The sequence below is a fragment of the Chelonoidis abingdonii genome, chromosome 4 (genome assembly GCF_003597395.2).
Source record: "Chelonoidis abingdonii isolate Lonesome George chromosome 4, CheloAbing_2.0, whole genome shotgun sequence".
Lineage (NCBI taxonomy): Eukaryota > Metazoa > Chordata > Testudines > Testudinidae > Chelonoidis > Chelonoidis abingdonii.
Genome location: NC_133772.1, coordinates 151,978,113 through 151,999,412, shown reverse-complemented (window position 1 = coordinate 151,999,412; position 21,300 = coordinate 151,978,113). Strand labels below are relative to the sequence as shown.

Here is a 21,300-nt window from a genome sequence, read left to right as displayed (position 1 = left end):
GCTGCCTTTACCAAATGTCAGGGAAACCCATCTTGCGCGAGATCATGTAGATCATCACCACCGTGGACCCTGAGAGGCTTTTAGTCTCTTTGCCTCCATAAGATCCCATGAGATGTGGCTCTTCAAGCTGTGTGCACAGCGAATCTGAGAAACTGGCAGAGCTAGCAGTGACAGTTGCCCGTTCATGGCCAGCGAGTGCTCCGCCTAGCATTGGTCCCATGCCGTGGATGCTGGCAGCTACAGCCGGTGGCAGGAGAAGCCCCAGCATGTAGTAGCTGCAAACATGCGTAGAGGTGAGCCTCGGAGCAAGTCCCCTTGTGGACTGTCTCACCTGCCGACAAGCGTTCCCTTCCTGAGCTGTGCCGAGGGTTGCCAAAAGAGTCTGTGTGTGGACCAGGCTTGCACCACCGGCCTAAGTTTCCCATTGGTAGACACAAGGCAGATGAAGAGAGAGACCCCGGGGTAGCTTGCTTGCTGACCGCAGCCGGGTCCCCACCCACACCAACTCTCCAGAGGCACATCGGTACCCATGCAGCCAGCTTCGTGTGCCTGCCAGTCTACTGGCAGCCTGGCTACCTGACATTTTTTAACTCTGTTTTTCTTCTGACAGCCCACCTGAATTTCCCTTGAGCTCTTCTCCTGTATGGGCCCTGTCTAGCCCTAGGTCATGCTGTTACCCGTGCACCCTAGGGCACCCTGCCTTTGTCCTTCCATGGGCTCAAGGCATAACCTGGTTAATTCGGCCGCCCTTACCCAGTTCATAGAGTTCAGGACCACCCTTATCCAATTCCTAGGGCTCAGGGCATAATTTTCTGCAGGTTTGGGAGGCCTCTATTAACAGTCACCAAAACAGAATACATACGCTAAGCATAGAATGCTCATTGCTCCCAGTGAGGCAGACAAACTTTTCTTGGTGGCTAGTCAAGATCAGATCCAGCTTCCTGCACGATGTGGTTGGCAGGGTGTTGAGGTCTGGCAGCTCTGATCTTGGGCTGTGTCCTGTAGTTAAGTTCCAAAGAGCTTCCTTTTGGACCCCAGTTTATATAGTCAAAGTTGAGTCCTGCTTAGCTCTACCTTAACCAATCATTTAAAACTAAAATACTACAAAACAGTATTTTTCACCAATCCTATCCGATTTCAAAACTATTCTTTAATTATACCCCACCACTTTAGTTGATTCAAATCTTGCAAAATTAGTTCCGCATCAGTCAGAAACAATCTAAGAATCGGACAGAAACCATACAGATAAACAATAGAGAAGTAGGGACCATAAAGACAAAACAATAAAGTAGTATAGATTTCACAAGCACAACTGTTAAGTGATTCCTTGCCAGACAGGATGCTGTCAGACTAAGTTTTCTTTAAACTTCTTAAGATCAGTTTCTTTATCTGGTGATCATGGGTACTATTAGGACAGGAGCACCTTCTTAACAGTCTGATATTATGCTGTTTTGATGCAATTTAGATGGAATATGCGGATGTGACTTTCTGCTTCTTAGCTCATGGCTGCTGCTGTTCTAATGTGGTTGCTGCTGCTTACTGAAGAAAAAAGCCTCAGATCTATCAGCAAACTGCTCCTATCACCATCTTCTCCACTACTGAACATTTTGTCAGACTCTGACGCCTTCTCTGAGGTGGAACCATCCTTTCCCCCTGTTTCCAGGAGAAGCCCGGACTCCTGCGCATGGCCAATGCATCCACCAGGGTATGACCCAGCACCACCAGATTGGCACCAATACCCTTGAGGCCATACCCCCCGACCCTTTGTTCACACTGGGACTCTTACCACCGACCTTACCTGCCTTCTCAGGCCTCATACCCCTCTGCCCAGGGTCCTGCAGCGGAACTGTCAGGCTCAGAGGCAGAAGCAGAACTGGAGACTGTACCGCAGGTCCCTATGGCTGCTTCCTCTTCTCCAGATGAAACCCTTATTCCCCCTGTCCTCTTGCCTCCTGATGATCACAAGTAATACCAGGATCTGCTGCAGAGTGTTTCTCTTGACCTGGGCATACCCAGAGAGGAGGTACGAGACCACACCAACTGTTGGATATTCTCCAAACCCGAAGGCCATCATGTGTCACGCAGCCCATTAACGAAGGTATCCTGCAGTCTGTGCGGGCAGTCTGACACACGCTGGCTTCCTGTGCCACAATGCCCAAACCAGCAGAACATAGGTACTTTGTCCTCTTTGAGTGGGGGCAGACTTCCTCTTTTTCTCACCTGCCCCCCACTTCTTTGGTGGTGCACCCGTTGACCGAGCAGGCACAACAGCGCACACACAGATCTATCCCTCTGGACTGGGCAGCCAAACTCCTCAATCTTCTGGGCTGGAAGGTCTACTCCTTGGCAGCATTGCATTTTGGTATTCCCTGCTACCAGGCTCTGTTAGCAAAATACGACTTCAGTAAATAGGCCAATCGTACAAAGTTGCTGGATGTGTCAGAGGACAAAAAGCAATGTTTCCAAGCCCATGTTGAGGAAGGCCACCTGGCAGCCACGATGAGCCTCCAAATGACCATTGACGCTGTGGATATATTCTTCTGGTCCCTTGCCACGGGCATAGTCATGTGCTGAAAGTTGTGGCTGCAGTCCTCTGGCTTCCCATGAGGGGTCCAGACCTCCTCTTTGATCAAGACCAGCTGCTCTTGGCACAGATGGATGGGTCTCTTTGCTCCCTGAAGGACGTGAGGATGACACTTTGATCCTTTGGGGCATATGCTCTGGTGCCCAATTGTAGACAGCAGTGACAATCCTTCTGTCCCTGCTCGTATGCACCATATCAGACCCCTATCAACGCTACTCAGAGCACTAGAGAAAATGTTACCGTTCCCAGAACCTCTGACTTGCAGCCTCCACTACCTTGATCTATCAACAACCCAAGACCCAGTTTTGACATGCAAGTCAAAACGGGGGAGAGAGATCTAAACAGGGGGAGGGATAGCTCAGTGGTTTGAGCATTGGCCTGCTAAACCCAGGGTTGTAAGCTCAATCCTTAAGAGGGCCATTTAGGGATCTGGGGCAAAAATCTGTCGGGGATTGTCCTGCTTTGAGCAGGGGTTGGATTAGATGACCTACTGAGGTCCCTTCCGACCCAGATATTCTAGATATTAACTGTGAGCCTCCTCCTGAGAGGGCTGGCCGGTGGGCGCAAGTGAGGCAATTTGCCCCAGCCCTGCAAGCCCTGGCCAGCGCAGTCTGGATCTTCGGTGGCATTTTGGCAGGGGGGCCCTTCAGTGTGCCAAAGACGCAGAGCGACTGAAGGCCCCCTGCAGCGAAATGCCGCCAAAGACCAGATGGGCCGCGGGTGAGTACAAACGCGCAGCTCCCCACTTTGCCCAGATCCACTGAATCTTCTGGGCGTCTTGCCTCTCGGTTACCTTTGGGCCATCTTGCCTGTTTGCTCACAGATTACCATGATCATTGGTATTATATTGTATGCCATGGTTACTCTCTAGATCTCTTTCTCATTTCCCCTCCCACATTGGGGGCCCCTTTGGGCACCCACTGGGTTCTCTCAGTCATACCTCTCTAGAGAGCAGGCTGCCCTTCCCATGAAGGGTGCCAGAACTGGGCCCTGCATTTCATGGACAGGGTTTTATTCCATACTGTCTCATCCCCAAAAATAGGGTGTGGGGGGGCACTGCCCATACTTGGTCTCCGGGCCTCAATACCTTCATCAAAAATCCAAATTCCGTATGGTATACATGCATCACCTCCCTCCTCTAGGAACCTGGTTTGCAGCTTTTGACATGAAAGATATTCATACTTTCACATTTACATTCACCCGGCCCCTGCAAATTTTCTGCTTTTGTGTGGGCAGCAGCACCGCCAATTCAGAGTTTTCCCCTAGCATCACAAGATCCCAAGGTTTTTCACGAAAGTCTTGCAGTTGTGGCGGCATAAATGCGGTGTCAAGTTACTGTGCATACACTTACCTAGATGACTGGCTTCTGGTTGCTCCCTGACAAACTGAGCTTATGTTGTCATTCATGCTCTCCTCGCAATTTTCAGCATCTGTATCGACGAGGAGAAATCGGTGCTTGTACGGACACTGAATTGAGGCACATTCCTATGAAGTTGACCTGTGGTGGCAAATGCCTTCAGAATGTTGACTACTCTAGTAATGGACATCCACTGCAGCTGATGTGCCAGTGTGTGTTCAGCCCACTGTGTGTCATTCCTATGTCTCCTTGCCTCTGCCTCCTTGCGTCATTGCCTATGCTTCCAGCTGTGCTCCTCTCAGTCTTCAGACCCACGGCATCTGGATGCATTTGAACATGCTATGTGCTGTCTAATGCCCCCACCGCCTGGCAGGATTATGGTGTACTTGACACAGGCAACAGGCAAACCTCCTGCTCCTGGTGGACGTCTTCTGGTACAAAATCTGCTGACCAGTGACGGGGTGTTCCGTAATTATTTCGCCACCCATTATGCCATCAACCCAGGGGGCGTCAGAAGATGCGCCATCTCTTGCATCCTCACTCCCACTTCCATGCTGATAACTACTTCCTACTCACTCACATTTGGAATACATATAGGGACCACTACTTGAAGAAGGAGGAGGAGTACTTACCTGTAACTCGAGAATGTGTGGTTCCTATTTGTTCCAATTACTTGCCTTCCATCCCCTCTGCTGCGACGTACTTCTCAGGAGTAAGGGCACTGAGGGGCATTGACGGCATAGCCTCATATAACCGCCTGGAACCCAAGACTATGTACGACGCACGTACATAAATTACCTACATGTGTACACACTCCCGAACCGCACCCCGCCCATTTGAGCAATTTCTCTATTAGCCAATGTCCACTTCCACTATTGCGTGCATAGCTATTAGCATTAAAGATGAGCCACAGTGGGGAAAAGATGCATATATTTGCTTTGTATGTGTTTGAGAGAGAGCAAACTCTTCCTGGCTTTAAGTCCTCTGCGTTGTTTTTACATACAAACATTGAGTCTTTTCTGTCTTGTGAGAGTTTTTAATTTGCTTTGGATTTAAGAATCTATATTTATCATCTGCTTTTAAAAAGAAAGGCACAATGTGTGCTATACACAATATAATTGACTTTGTAAGAGAGCTTTATGAGTAAATTGGGTTGAAGTGACTGTGACATCAGAAACAGTGAAACATGTCAAGTATCACGGGGTAGCGTGTCTGGATCTGTGAAAGCAGCAAAGCCCTGTGGCACCTTATAGACTAACAGACGTATTGGAGCGTGAGCTTTCATGGTGGAATGCTCACTTCCTCGGATGCAAATTTCCAGAGGCAGGTATAAACATGCAAGTAAGAATCAGGCTGGAGATAACAAGGTTAGTTCAATCAGAAGATGAGGCCCTCTTCTAGCATTGAGGTGTGAACACCAAGCGAGGGAAACTGCTCTTGTAGTTGGCTAGCTATTCACATTCTTTGTTTAATCCTGAGCTGACGGTGTCAAATTTGCAGATGAACTAAATCTCAGCAGTTTCTCTTTGAAGTCTGTCCTGAAGTTTTTTTCCTGCAGGATGGCTACCTTTAAATCTGCTATTGTGTGTCCAGGGAGATTGAAGTGTTCTCCTACAGGTTTTTGTATATTGCCATTCCTAATATTTGATTTGTGTCCCTTTATCCTTTTCGTAGGGACTGTCCAGTTTGGCCGATGCACATAGCAGAGGGGCATTGCTGGCATATGATGGTGTATATTACATTGGTGGACGTGCAGGTGAATGAACCGGTGATAATTATTGAAACTGCAGTGAAGCTACTAGAACAATAGCAGCAAAGGTGTGACTGAAAAATGTTACCTAGGGAGAACAGTGTAGTCAGCAGTACCTTCCATGACTACTTAGGCCAATCAAGGATTTCGATGGACCCGGAGGTTTCATAGATTCCAAGGCCAGAAAGTACCATTGTGATCATCTAGTCTGACCTCTTTTATATAATATAGGCCAGGGAACTTCCCCAAAATAATTCCTTTGCATCTAGAACATATCTTTTTTTTGAAAGAACATCCAATCTTGACTTAAAAATTGCCAGTGCAAATCCAGCACAACCCTTGGTAATTTGTTCCAGTGGCTAAGTATTCCTATTTCCAGTCTGAATTTGTCTCACCACTGGATCATTATACCCTTCTCTGCTAGACTGAAGAGCTCATTATCAAGTATTTATTCCCCAGGTAGGTATGCATAGACTTCAATCAAGTCACCCCTTAACCATCTTTTTGTTAAGCTAAATAGATTGAACTCCTTGTCTATTCCTGTAAGCTATGTTTTTTAACACTTTTATCATTCTCATGGTTCTTCTCTGAACCATGTCCCATTTGTCAACATCTTTCTTGAATTGTGAACACCAGAACTGGACACAGTATGCCTGCAGTGGTTGCACCAGTGCCAGAAGAAAAATAACCTCTCTGCTCCTTCTTGAGATTCCCTTGTTTATGCATCCAGGGATTGCATTAGCCCTTTTGGCCCCAGCTTTGCTCTAGAAACTCATATTCTGCTGATTATCTGCCATGAAATGAACTGCAGGGTCTGCTTGTGTCTAATCTTCATTTTATACAGCTGCTCATCACCATAGTATCTAGAGCACCTTCCCGTTCTTGGCAGTAGCAAGGTCCCCAGTGGATTAATGAGGTTTCTGGCCTTTTTTAAGGTAGGGTTTTTAGATTTTTTTGTTTTTGGTTGGTAGTGATTTATTGGGTAGAAGGGGGATGTCAAAGAATTAATTACCTTTTGTGTTCATTGAAGTATTACTTGTATTACTGTAGCACCCCAGAGTCTTAGTCACAGACCAGGAACCCATTGTGCTAGTGCAGTACAAATACAGAACAAAGATTGACCCCCAAAGGATTCAGTCAAGGTAACACAAACCTGTCTCTTGCCTAGGAAGAAGGATGCTACAGTGCATATATGTACTGGACTCTTTCCTTGTATTACAGTTGGTTGCTCTTGACAGTTCAAAGTACAGCTTGAACTTCTTAACGATCAGAAAATGCCTGCTTCACTTGCCTGTATCATCAGAATAACTGCTTGAAAAGTGGATCAAAGATTTCATTCTTTATTCTCAAGTAAACTTCAAGTTGCTATGAAATATTCTGGGTCTTAAAAATCCTTATGGGATTTTACTCTAAGTTCAGGGGCTACTCTGTACATCCTGGGAATTTCACAATTTTAAGGTGTCAAATTTCCTTTTAAAAATAGATTTAAGCTGTACTTTTGCTTCTAACTATAGTACGGATTCAGATATCTATAAACTGTATTGTTAAATCTATTCACCTAAATTTGAATTATTGCGGATTATGTACTATATGCATCTTATGACTTTAAAAACAAACTTTTTTGTATTTGTGGATAATCTAAGCACTATACCCACATATACAGACACTCTTTTTTCTCAATCTATGTATTATATAATTTTTTTAAACTTTAACTTCAATAAGAATTTTAAATCTGTTCTCTGCTGTAATATCTCTTAAATGGATTCTTTCATTAGTGATCAACGTTGTAGATTGCAAAAAGCATGTGCAGTATCATGGGATAAACTTTCCCTTTAGGACGAAAGGGAGAGCTGTGTGCTCTGTTCAGGCTTGCAAGGCAGCTGTTTGTTTTTAAAAGGCTAGTTCTATTAACCTCTCAAACAAAAACCCCTCCTCTCTCATCCCTAAAAACTATCTACGCTAGTGGCTTTTGTGCAGCCCTCTGCTGTTTGCCATAAAGCATTGACTGGTGTTCCACCAAGCAGAGCTCTTAGTTGGAGGAGCATTCTAGAATGGATTGACTGAGGGCTTGGCTACACTCGAAACTCCAAAGCGCTGCCGCAGGAGTGCTCCCACAGCAGCACTTTGAAGTGCGAGTGTGGTCGCGGCGCCAGCGCTGAGAGAGAGCTCTCCCAGCACTGCAGGTACTCCACCTCCCCAAGGGGATTAGCTTACAGTGCTGGGGCACTGTTTACACTGGGGCTTTACAGCGCTGTAACTTGCTGCGCTCAGGGGAGTGTTTTTTTTTTTCACACTCCTGAGCAAGAAAGTTGCAGCGCTGTAAAGCGCCAATGTAGCCAAGGCCTGACTGATTCACTGCAGGTGCAGGTGCAGGATTAATGAGTGTTTTGTTTGTTGTTTTTCTTTTAAGATTATTTCCAAATTGTTCTATAGCAATACTTCTGCTGGTGACCCAGGTGACTTTTTTTGAAACTGGCATTTTTAGTAGTTTCACTTGTACAAATGGCTGAAGATAAGGCAGGATTCAAATTTATCCTCAGTTCAAGTGGGCTTTCTTGGGGATTTAGGGTAGTATCCTTACTGACAATATACATACATTTGGATACCATCCTGCTAATAGAATACAGAAGTACTGAATTAGCCGTGTTCCACTACTTGACAAATCTCTCAGATTAGACTCGTTTGTTTTCATATGCTTAAAAAAAGCCCCCAAATATTCTTGTCTGCTACTTACCTCAAAATATCAATGAAATAAGACATGGTCAATAAATGAATGATGCAGTAAAATCTATTTCGAAGGGAGTAATAGGTAAGAAATGCAGTGTTGAAACAATGTTGAGGTTAAGTTTTCTGAAACAGTGAGCCTTGGCTTCCGTAGCTACAAAGGTAAGTATCATTCATTGTAATCCAAAATGGGGGAAAAATCCTCAGTCTTGTATAATGAAGTGAAAATATTTCCTTGTCGGTATTTTAAAATGTAAATTGGAAGTTCTAGTATTTATTAATATAACCACCAAGTAAAGTACTTCTTGTGGGAGTATTTTATTAATCCATTCCCAAAAAAGCAAATAGAGGTGCTGTAGTAAGAGGGCCTCCCAATCAACCAGAACTCGAAGGGCCTCTTTCAGCCACACCTGTACAAAGCAAGGAAGTTAACCATCATGCTGCGTAACAGATCTCAACCAAGTCTCTAACTGTAAATGCTAATTATTGTGTCCAGACCGTGTTGCACAGTAATATAAAGTTGAAATGGAATAAGTTGTCATATTGAAGAGGGTCACCACTGACACTATCGTCTGTCTTTTGCCTCTGACTTGACTTTAAAAGCTATGTCAAGTACTTCCTCACTATAGAGATTTCAGATTATTCATTGAGATAGCGAGAAACCATACATCTGTTATGCTAGTTGTTGTGACCTACTGTAACTTCTTGGTGTATCATCTATCTATAGTCCTTTCCAAATTAAACTGGGTAAGGCATTTTGATTTAAGTTTGTGGAGTGACAGAGCGAGGCTTGTACTAAGAAATGTCTCTGTACAAGGTGAAGTTTGTGTCACTAGATTGATGCAAATGACAAAGTAAAACTGCTGCTGTTTCTCAATGGAAAATCTATCCAGGAAACTAATTACCAGCTGGCCTATCTTTCTAAAATGCCTTTTGAGGCCCTAAATTGCATAGCATTACTATTACATGACTGTGTAACACTGCCATGGCACTCTGCATTTTCAAAATATTATACACACATTGACTATCACAGTGCCCTTGTGAGGGGTAACTACATAGAGTGGAAAGGAGATACAAGTGATACGCCCAAGTGCACGCAGCCAGAGCTAGGAGCTCCAAAGACTTTCAGTTGGTCTCTAAAGCCTTTGTGTTTGATCCTGTACATCTGTGGCCTTGTTTATATTTTCTCCTTCTGAAGCTTGTTTCTGCTTGTCCTTACAATGGTGTGAGTGACAGACAGACAGGTTGCTAGCAGAGTTCTTATCCCATAGGGTTAGATGAGGCTGTTTAAAAAGCCAGTGGCAGGTCTGAAATCGGCTTTCCCACCATTATTACCACCAAGAAACCTTTGTAAGTGGAAAAATAGTGTGGATGCACCCCCCCACCCCCCCGTCCCCGAAGCCATCTTTTTCTGCATGCTTTACCCTGATACTTTAGGACATCTAGGACAGCGTTTTTCAAAATTCGGGTCGCGATCCAGTACTAGTACTGGATTGCGGCACGTAAGGCACATTAAAAGTCTCATTGGCGGTGCTGCCCAGCTAAGGCAGGCTAGGGCCTACCTGTTCCAACACCACACTACGCCCTGGAAGCAGCCAGCAGGGAGGTCACGGTCTCTGTGCACTGCCCCCGTCCCGAACACCAGCTTCACACTCTCATTGGCCAGGAACCAGTCAGTGGGAGCTGATGGGAGGGGAGGGAAGTGTCTTCGGACGAGAACCATGCGGGGCTGCTTGTGCACCTCTGCCTGGGAGCCGTACCTCCTGTTGGCTGCTTCAGGCGCAGCGTGGTTCCAAGGCAGGTGGAAAGCCTGTCTCTGTACCCTGTCTACACTGCTGACTAGGAGCCTCTGGAGGTAACCCCTTGCCCCAATCCCCTGCTCCAGCCTAAAGCCCCCTCCTACACCCAAAACCCTTAAGTCCCAGCTCCATCCTAGAGCCCTGTCCCACACCCTGCAGCCCTCACTCCCACATCCCAAACCCCTCATCTCCAGCTCCGTTGGGTCACGGGCATCAACAATTTTTTTCAATTGGGTCCCCAGGAATTTTTTTTTTTTTTTTGAAAACCACTTATCTAGCATACTCCAGGTGACATGCACATGAGCAGGATGTTCTCATTAAAGGTCCTTTAATTCTGGAATTTGCCTTTTCCAAGTTCCAAAGACTAGGTTTGCTGCAATTCACACCTGCTGCAGGCTTTTGGTGGAGTTGAGAGGATTTAGACCTTGTAGGTTGGCTTTTCATGGAGTTTAATAATATGTTTGTTTCTTTCACATTTAAGTGTTAATGTGCCTAGATAAATGATATACACATTATATGTAAACTGTTACTTGTGGTGAGAAGTGAGGGAGATTCCCTGACATTAAGCACTGATTTAACATTCACTCACACTTAGTAACTGTATTTGATATTCTAGATTGCCAGTCCTGGAGGCAAAATAAAAGCAGCTGCACTAAAGTTTGAAGCCAACATAAATGTTTGTCCTTATTCTTAGTGCAATTCTCTGCTTTTAGGTGCTAAATGGAAACATTTTTCTAGCCCTTTGGCTTCACTATAAATGTCAAAGCTTAAATAGTAGATTTTTGTACTTCTTGTACACCTCAATATATTTATAAGACTCTACAACGCATACCTTGTAAGCTGCTGTTGTATTTTGGAAGGGAATCATTATAAAATAGTTCATTGTCGTAAGACAACATCTTTATAGATATACCGTGTATCTTGCCACTAATTTAATTTTTGTGTATTAAAAAGAAAGACATGATTTGGATCTTTGTGGAAACATGCCATCTGTGATCAGGAGAATCCAAGTGAATTACAAGAGCAAAAGAGGTGTGTCTGCAGCTTCATGGATGGAAAATACTAGCTAAAAAATCTCCATTAAAACCTCTGTCATTCAGAGGTAGGAGTTATTTAACTAATGCAGAAAAGTCACACAAGATAGGAAGGTCAGACAAAATAACCTTTTCTAGCATAACCCTGTAGTGTACTTAAAACACTGAGATGGTTCTTACATGAAAACTGCAGCGTTCCATATCTTTCTCTGTTATCAAGTAGCCCTGCTGCGATCTGGTACTAAAACATTCAGTTTTTTACATAATAAAAGATTAACTTAAATACAAGAGAACATAAAATGATGCTAATTATTCTTTGTGTGATCTCTTAAGGAGTTATTACTGCTACAAGGGTAGCTATTTCCTGTTTGAAAACTTGAGTAGAAAGAGTATTGTCCTGAGGCAAGCTAAAACCCGCCAGCATATGTCACAGGTATTGCTGCCTTGTGTAGATGATGACATTTTATGTGTGCATGTATATATATTAATGATAAAAGAACACTTAAGACTGCAAAAATGAGCACTCAAGTTGGGAAATGTCAGAAATATGGTTGCCCGTACAACCTTTTTATTTGGCACCTTGTACATATGCATTATGGTATAGTTTAATTACAGGATAGTGTATGTTTCTACAGGACCCTTTTCTCTTTTAATGGGCAGGAATTGATTTATGGAGAGGCATCTCTGTTAATTGCACTGAGGAAAGAGAAACCTGGGGGACATATTTATAAAGCTGATCCTAATCTGTTCAGAGAGCTAACAGTACATTGCATTGTGCACAAAGACTGCAATAAGAATCTTCCTCACCAAAGGATTTGGGAAAGCTAAGCATTTTGAGGCTTGTGCACCCCCAAAGAATCTGTTCCTTGGGGGAAGCTGTATTCTCGCTGATGTTGGATCACCTTCCTCTGGATTAACTTGTACTTTGGGGCTGCTCATTAATGATTTCATTCAAGTGTCTCATTTCACTGATGAGGAAGTGAGGTTTTAAATTTTCAGAATAAATCAAACCTCATTAGACATCTGGTAGGTTTTGAAGTGCCTAAGTGATTTAGGAGCATAAATCCCATTCTTTCAGTGGGATGTCCTTCTAAGACTTAAGAACTTCTGGAAACCATTTCCTCTTCCCCCTGTGGTTTCTGGAGAAGGAAAGGGAAAAACAAATGTTATAAAAACTTCCAATACTCTGAATGCAATTCTAACTTTTCTGCACTTTTTTAAAGTACAGAAATGTTGAGTCATAAGAGTAGACTGGTGTTCCAATATAGAGGTGCAGAAATGGTTCCATAGCTTGTAAAACCAGCATTCTCAAAGGCCTAGTCTACACTGGCAACGCTACAATGCTGCTGCAGCAGCATTTTAATGTGGCTTGTGTGGTCGCAGCAGAGCGCTGGGAGGAGAGCTCTCCCCAGTGCTCTAAAAAAATCATCTCCGTGAGAGGCGTAGCTACCAGCACTGGGAGCACTGTCTACACTGGTACTTTACATCGCTGAAACTTGCTGCGCTCAGGGGGGGTATTTTTTCACACCCCTGAGCAAGAAAGTTGCAGTACTGTAAACTGCCAGTGTAGACAAGCTCAAAGAGGCTGATAGTTGAGTGCAGCCATTCTTAGCATGTCACAAAATCTGTTAAGATAAGTGAGTGTTAAGTTCAGATTCACCAACTTGTTCATACTCTTTAGAAAATTGAAAGCTGTACTTATTGGTTCTGTGTAAGTTAACTTTCTTGCTCCTGGATGTGCTGCCCCCTGCTTTGTAATCTTTATGGCGCATGATCTGATGGTTTCATTTCTTGCTCTGCTTCCCTTCCCTGCTGCATGCCAAAGAGTTTGGAATAAACATGAACTTCTTGTTTGTTCTTAGGTACAATGGCTCCCTCCCTAATGGTGACAGAGGACGTAGGAAAAGCAGGTTTGCTCTCTATAAACGACCTAAGGCTAATGGAGTCAAACCCAGCACTGTTCATGTGATATCAACGCCCCAAGCATCCAAGGTATGTGGCAACTGGAGAGAGAGTCTCTGCTTCCTGATAATTTTGGCTGAAGATAAAACTTACTTTTTTGGGTGGTGGTGTGCTTGTTTTCTTTTTTTGCCTTGCTGCCATCATTTCGGTTATGTTAGTGTTTAGACTTGAAATGAACTAGCCTGATTAAAAGTCCTACAGTGGTTTCTCTTTCTAATGATACTCTTCGTTGTAATTTAAATGTGAAAACAACTACTCAGCTCATAATAAGGGTTCACAACAGATTAATTCATATCTGACCTTGTTGCTTCCATACAGATGGTGTAATTTATCAGTGATAAATCTCCTCCATTTTTGCTGTATGAAGCACAGAATAAGAAAGACTTTAACTACCTGTGATGCATACAAATATTTCCCTTCTCTTAGTAACCTGTAATATAATAATTAACACTAGGATGTAAAAAAAACAGTTTGACTGACACCTCTTCCGAAAGAGAGTTGCCATTTTATTATGCAGAAATTATTCTTTCTAGGTCTCTAATCTCTTGACGTATTAATGGCTCTGCATATGTGTGCATGTGCGTCCAGTGATGTGGGATTTTTTTTTCTTCAAGTCCATCATAGGTTATGCAGGGAAGCATGGGTAGCATGAGCCTCCTGATCAAACAAAATTGACTCTCCTTGGTGGAAAGTTTTGTACTAGTTAGGAAGATATATAATATATATAATATAATTCTTGTATAATGTGGGTAAGATTTATTTTTTAAAGAGCCTTTTTTCCTGCACTATTTCTAACAATGGTTGAGAAATCCTGAAACATGGGCAAGGTGCATCCCACAGTGAACTAAGATAGTTTTTGTTCTTTGTAATGAATGGTAGACTATATAAATCTTATTTAAAGTGACAAATCTTGATGTCGGTGCTCCATGAATTTTGAACTTGGACTTGTTTAATTCAGGAAATTTCAATATTGTAGACATTCAGCTGCTTATTACCCTTTGTTCAGAGGTCATCTGTGGCAATCGTGATGGATTTTGAAAGTGTAATTTCTGTTTAAGCATGCTGGGAGAAAATATGGAAGCTTCACTAGCTTTCTTGAACAAATTGAGGCTAAATGATAAAGTCAAGCAGTGAAGAAGTATATTATAAGAACATACACAAAGTACAAAAGTCTCCATCCTGAAAAGAAACTGGGTAGGTGTATTGGTGGCCATACAAGAAGCCTATGTTGAAAAGACAGATTTGAATGGAGAGATGAAGGATGATCAGAACTCTTGCTAATCTAGAGGATCATCTGTGGCCACACAAAATAAACTTAGTGCAAATATAGGGTGTGGTGGCCTTTTTGCGGGGGTGGAAGGAGGTTAGATATAAGACTATGCTGGAAAATGCAGTTATTTGGTTTAAGGGAGTTAAGAATTTTATTAACATCAAAATAATGAGGCACATAGGTGCCAACTTTTCCCAGCACCAGTGGATGCTCAGCTCCCCCCACTTCTTCTCCGAGCACACTGTGTTCCCCTTATCCCACCTCCCTCCCAGCTCCTGCCATGCAAAACATCTGTTTTGCAGTGCAAGTGCCGAGAGCCGTGGGGGAAAAGCAGAGATGCGGCATGCTCAGGGGAGGAGGCGAAGGTGAGCTGGGGCCGGGGGTGGGGTGCTGCCAGTGGGTGCAGAGCACCCACCAGTTTTTCCCCATGGGTGCTCCAGCCTCAGAGTACCCACACAGTCGGCATCTATGATGAGGCATTAGAGGGGACTTAGAAGCTATTCTGATTTAAAGGTTGGAGAGGCAGAACAGGAATCCATGTATGATGAGGAAATGTGAAGAGAACATTGGTAGACCAAATTCCAGAGAACAGGACAAAACTTGCCAATGCGCTTAATGTACACTACAAACACACCTGAAGGGATGATTAATAGAAGTGGGGGAACTTAATGGGGACAGGTAAACTTGAATAGTGAACAGTCAGTCTTACAGGGCTGAAGTGGACTTGTCTTAAGAAAAAGAATCAGTGTGGAAAAGGCTTCTAGCATGTGGAAGAACATGTTGAAGATAAACTGTCCAGTTATCTGAAATATATTCAGAATATTTAAAAAGTCTTAAGTGTTCATATTTGGTTTGTTCAGTAGATGAACAGAATTGAGATTTAAGAAGAAAAAACTGAGTGCCTTTTACCTGCCGCCTTGGCTTTTAAGCCTTTAGAGTATACTTGAGTCACAACCTATGTATCACAACTATGAGTATTAGAAAGAAAGAAAGAGAATCTCAGCTTTCAATTCTCTCTGTCATGTTCAGGATGGACTGTACCTTTGACCTGCCTCTCTTCTCTCTCCTTCTGCCCCATTGGATTCCTTTTACAAATAGCACCTTGTACAGGTCCAAGACCTGCATTTCTGAGTGAAATCCCATGATTCAACCCACTTTTGAACTGGATCTCCAGGTTACAGTACCCCTGTTTACTAAGTTGTGGGTCATAACTGACCATAGCAAATTCAGGACAAGCTACTGGGGAAAAAGGATAAACACACCCCAAAACTGGTGGTTATTCTTCCTTGAGAGATACCAAACCAGCAACAAAAGTAAACTTCCATTTGACCACACTGGCTAATAGGAAGTCATAAATGCAGCCTCCCTAGGTATTCCAGTCCTGGATTCAACACCCAGACACTAGACTTAATGATGAGTGGTTATTTAAAACAAATTTCATCAAACAAAAGGGTTCTTCTGATCCCAAAGGAACAGCCACATACCCAAGTCAATGTATAACTCAGATCTTACCCAGTAATCGCGCTATTGCCAGTCCTTTAGTATCTAATGTCTAAAGGTTTATTTATAAAAAGAAAGAAAGGTGAGTGGAAATTGGCTAAAGGAGTCATACATACAGTAAATGTAGAATTCTTGGATCAGGCTTGTAGCAGTGATGGCATAAACTGGTGGTTTGTTAGTCTCTGCTTCCAAATAATTGGAAAGTCTTCAGTCCTTTGCTTAGAATGTTCACATTAGTGTAAGTTCATTTTGCCTCTTTCCTGTTCAAACCTCTGGACTATGGAGATGTTTCCATGGCCTTTTATAGCTTCTGCCAAGTGAAGGGAATCCCATTGTTCTTACTGTGGAAAAATTACAGGGGACAAGTTGGTGTTTGAGGTCACATGGTCAAGTCACATGTCTATGCGTGCTTCGCTTAGTCATAGTAGAGGCCATCACAGGAAAGTCCTTTAAGTGTAGATAGGCGTCTCCCATGGTCCATTGTAAGTTAAGTGTTGCTTGATGGGCCATTTAACTTGACTAGATCCCTAGATGTGCAGGCTAAATGCCTTGTGGGTTTTACTACAGGAGCAAATATTTGAAATATAGGTATATAGTTAATTTTCATAACTTCAAATACAAAAATGATACATGTATACAAATAGCACAATCATTCAGGAGATCATAATTCTTCCATAGACATCTTAAATGCCACACTTTGTACAAGATTTGTTGCAAGTATATAACAGTGGTAACAAAAATAATCTACATGGTCATATTTCAATCAGATAGTGTTGCACAAACCATGTCTGCTTAGCAGGCCCAACTGGATTTGGTGATTGCCAGTGATTTCCCCTAGGAGGCTGCGATCAGTAGGAGAATCCAGTGACACCAAACAGCTTCTTGAAAACCAAGTATTTGTTTATCTAGAAGAACATAGAAATTGGTGACAAGGATTAAAATAACAAAGTATGCTTTAAATATTTTGGGGTTGGGGGTTGCTCCCTTATGCCATGCACTCTCCCACAGCTGGAGATCTACCTTTTTGCAGACCTTTCTTGGCTGTTTTTGTGACATTTTCTAAATGCTCTGTTCAAGATTTCATGCCTGAAGGCTCTGTCCCAAGCTAGGAGGTGGTTGTCCGCTATGTGGACAGATGAAACAACAGAATTTGTACTATCAGTTTAAGAAGTGCTTAAATATCTACAGCCATTAATAAGTTTGGTTCCTGCAGATATGCAAAAACCACCTAGGACTGAGTTAACCCTTTGTAGCCCTGTGGCAGACAGCATGATCGTAATCAAATAGACAGAGGTACACATTAATTTTATGAATATTATACAGATATCTCCCATGTTCTTCATGCCCACGTAATCATGGGACACTAGGAGCTGGGGCTTTAAGAAAAATACCAAAACTTGCTAATTCTTGCAGCTTTTATAGCAATACAACTCTTGTGAGATTGGGCTGAATTTAAGAAATGGATGCAGTCATCTAACCTTGTAGCTCTCAACCTTCAGGGTGGCCTTCCATTCAGCAGAGAAGCAAAATCTCCCTGAGAAGGGATGCAGCAGTTCCAGCTGCACGTGATCACTGCTGTCACCCAGCCAGCAGCACAAGTGGTGAAAAAAACAAAGGGTGTCCTTGTTCTCAGACCCATTCCTTTCCCTTTCCCACTTACTGATTGGTCTTCATGAGACTAACGGACAAGGTAGGTGTAGAAATTGAGGGTCTAGCAGAAGATCCAGCAGGGGCAAGTCTTGCTGCCTCATAAAGCTGAGATGAGCGTTGTTTTTTAAGGATCCATTTTTTTTCTCAGTATGCTTTAAAATTCACAAGCATACAAAGATTTTTCTTGAAAGTTGTTGTGAATTCTCATGGCTTGTAGTAGGGTTAATGGGGCAAATTTAGGGACAAAGTTCTTACGTGAATATGTGCAGAGATGGAGGGTGTGACATTCCCCTGGTGTCATCTGGACCAGTGGTCTCCTAGATCACTCCAGTCCTCGACTCTGGGAGCTAGCCCTACTCTGCTCTGCTGTGAGAACCCTCACTCCAGGGCTGTTCATGTACAGCCTCTAGCACAGGGGTGGGCAAACTTTTTGGCTCAAGGGCCACATCTGGGGATGGAAAATGTGTGGTGGGCCATGAATGCTCACGAAATTGGGGGTTGGGGTGTGGGATGGGGTGAGAGCTCTGGCTGGGTGTGCAGGCTCTGGGATGGGGCCAGAAATGAGGAGTTCAGGGTGCAGGAGGGGGCTCTGGGCAGGGACTGAGGGGTTTGGAGAGTAGGAGGGGAATCAGGGCTGGGATAGGGGGTTGGGGCACAGGAGGGGGGTCAGAGATGCAGGCTCTGGGTGGCACTTACTGTAAGCAGTGGCATGTCCCCCCTCTGGCTCCTATGTGGTTGCACGGCCAGCAGCTCTGTGCGCTGCTCTGTCTGCAGGCGCTGCCCCTGCAGCTCCCATTGGTTGTGGTTCTGGTCTATGATGGTGCCTGGGGCGGGGGCAGTGTGCGGAGCCCCCTGGCTACTCCTCTATGTAGGAGCCGGAGGTGGGACATGCTGCTGCTTCCAGGAGCTGTGCAGAGCCACAGCATGCATGGAGCGAGGCAAGCCACGACTCTGTTTCCCGGCGGGAGTGCCAGAGTGGGGCAAGCCCTGGACCCTGCTCCCCAGTGGGAGCTTGAGGGCCAGATTAAAATGTTTGAAGGGCCAGATGCGGCTCCCAGGCCATAGTTTGCCAACCGCTGCTCCAGCATGTAAGCTGCTCCCAGCTATGTGAGTGAGCACTTCTGGCGAGCTGCTGCTTGGATTATGCAAATGAATGACACTACCCAATATCTCCGGTCCCAGACACAGCCCTAAGCATCTCTATCTTGCAGTGTCAGTAATGCCTGCTGAATGTTGCAAACGTATGAGTTGGTCAATTTAACAAAGGAATTGATATCCAGGCTTGTTATCCCAAGGGGAGTCCCTGATGCGCTTCAGACCAAACACACTGCTCCAGGTGGAATAAACAAACACATTTATTAACTACAAAAGATAAATTTTAGGTGGTTATAAGTCAAAGCACAAGAAGTCAGATTTGGTCAAACGAAATAAAACCAAAACGCCTTCTAAGCTGCTCTTAACACTTTCAGTGCTCTTACCAACTTAGATGCTTCTCACCACAGACTGTCTGGTTGCCCTTCAGCCAGGCTCTCCCCTTTGATCAGAGCTTCAGTTGCTTGGTGGTGATGTCTGTAGATGAAGGTGGAAGAGAGGAAGAGCATGGCAAACATCTCTCCCTTTTATCATGTTCTTTCTTCCCTCTTGGCTTTGCCCCTCCCTTCAGAGTCAGGTGAGCACTACCTCATTGTAGTCCCAAACTGACCAAGGGAAGTGGAGTGACTCACTTGAGAGTCCAACAGATCCTTTGTTGCTGCCTAGGCCAGTGTCCTTTTGTTTCTATGAGGCTGGGTTTGTCCCATACATGCCCTGATGAGGTGTGACCTGCCCCTCTGCTCCTGGAGAGTTTTGCCTGGACTTGTTTTAAGCCATGAGGACACATTTTCAGCCTCCTAACTATATACGTGAAATTACAACCTATAACATCACTATAACATCAGTGCTTAGTGCATCATGAGCCTTCTGAAGACACCCAACATAACACACTTTGCACTGGATACCACACAATCATATTATAAGGATGAACATGGGGGTGCAGGGTGTTCCCCCTGAAGTACAATGTGTCACAGAGGGTTAAAGGTCCTGTCAGTAAACTTTCTAATTCTTGCAGTGTGGCTCTCATTATTGCATGGATACTATCACGATTGAAAAGTAATCACTCAGTTGGATTTGAACGTTGCTTTTGTCCAGCACGTACTGACGCACTGGGCAAACCCTGTTTTAAAATAGTAGGGGTTTTCTCTGGTTGTGCAGGCTGCTGACAGTGAAGTTCCACACCAGAGGGAGTGTAACTTGTGCAAGTGCTGCAAGATTGGTGCTGTGTTGCAAGCAAGAGTATATAGAGGCATGCTTGACGTTAGTCACGGGTAGATCAGTGCAACATATAGCCATTGAACCTGATCACCACCCAAGGAGTGAGTTTAAATTTTGTCCTCAGAATGTCTACTGTGCACACTACTACTACTCTCTGCTTGCTTTCTGCTTTTAATGGCAGATCCTTTTGAAAGTTTTGTAAATCTGTAGTCATTTGGTCAGATTTCCAAGATGCAGTCCCCACAAAGTATGCTCCTTTTTAATGTTTTCAGATTCTTAGGACTTTTGGTGCAAAGCTAGGACAAAACTAAGGCTGTGACCCTCATAAAACTTAGTGGGACTGTCCCTGAGCTCAGCTATTCAGCTTTACCAAGGACCCTTCAGAAATATTTCAAATTATTATACTATAAAATCTTTAGTAGCTTTTTTTTTAAACAAACAGTTCACATCTCTACAAGCAGTTTCCTCAGGAAGTCCTTTGACCCAAACTGAAAAGCATACTTGTGTTGACTTAAGTCCTGCCCCTAATGCCATCTGCCCAAGTCCCCTAGGACAGTCCAATGTATCCAATGCAGTTTTGTATCTGGAATCTGAAGCAGGTATGTTGATGTGGGGCTACTGGGAAAGGAAGACATTCATTTTCATCCAACTGAGAACATCTTATTGCGATGAATGGGCCACCTCATACTGCAGAAATGTGTGCAGAACCCCTTCCCTATATACTAACCCCAGATTTGGGGTAGGAGACTCAGGCACCACTATTTCTTCTCCCTTTGTATGTCCAGCTGGTGCATGTCCATGTAGCCGTCCCACATTTCCCACTCCCCAGGGCCCTTCCAAGCTTAACAAGGACATAAAAACTCCAGGAGGAGGTTGGAGCTCGGGGAGGTATGCCCCTCAGTCTCTCTAGCACTATTTCCTCAAGCGGAGGAGATGCATTGTCAACGCTATATTAATGAAAACTGTTTGCCTAGCTCTATCTTCTGTCCAGTGGCATAGCTAGGTTCTAAGAGCAGGGGGAGTGAACACAGGGGAAAAAAAGGCACCACCCGCTGCAAAGCAGCAAAGAAAAAGAAAAGAAAAACCCAAGTCTTGCCAAAGAACCCACTGCACCAAATTACCTGCCACCAAATTGCCACCAAAGACCCAGAGCTGCCTGTGGGAAACCCACGCTGGAGCTGCAAGGTAGCAGGCACCCCCCAGTGGGCACAGGGAGGAGTGTTACCTGGCCACCACAAAGCGAGGGCAGGGGAAGCAGGAGCTGCTGCTGCAAGATACACGCAGCAGAGCCCGAAGTGAGTGCCGCCAAAGACCTGAACGTGCTGAGTGAGTGCTCAGGGGAGCAGCCGCACCCCCCTGC

The 21,300-nt window shown here is 44.2% G+C and overlaps 1 protein-coding gene across 2 annotated transcripts in view; it reads left to right on the top strand.

Moving 5' to 3' along the window:
* Positions 1-21,300, top strand: part of LOC116823478 (E3 ubiquitin-protein ligase pellino homolog 2) — a 149,463-nt gene that overhangs the window by 25,245 nt on the left and 102,918 nt on the right. For both annotated transcript variants that reach the window (XM_075065778.1, XM_075065777.1), the window contains exon 2: positions 13,111-13,240. In XM_075065778.1, coding sequence (XP_074921879.1) covers positions 13,111-13,240 — 130 coding nt within the window. The remainder of the gene's footprint in view (positions 1-13,110; positions 13,241-21,300) is intronic.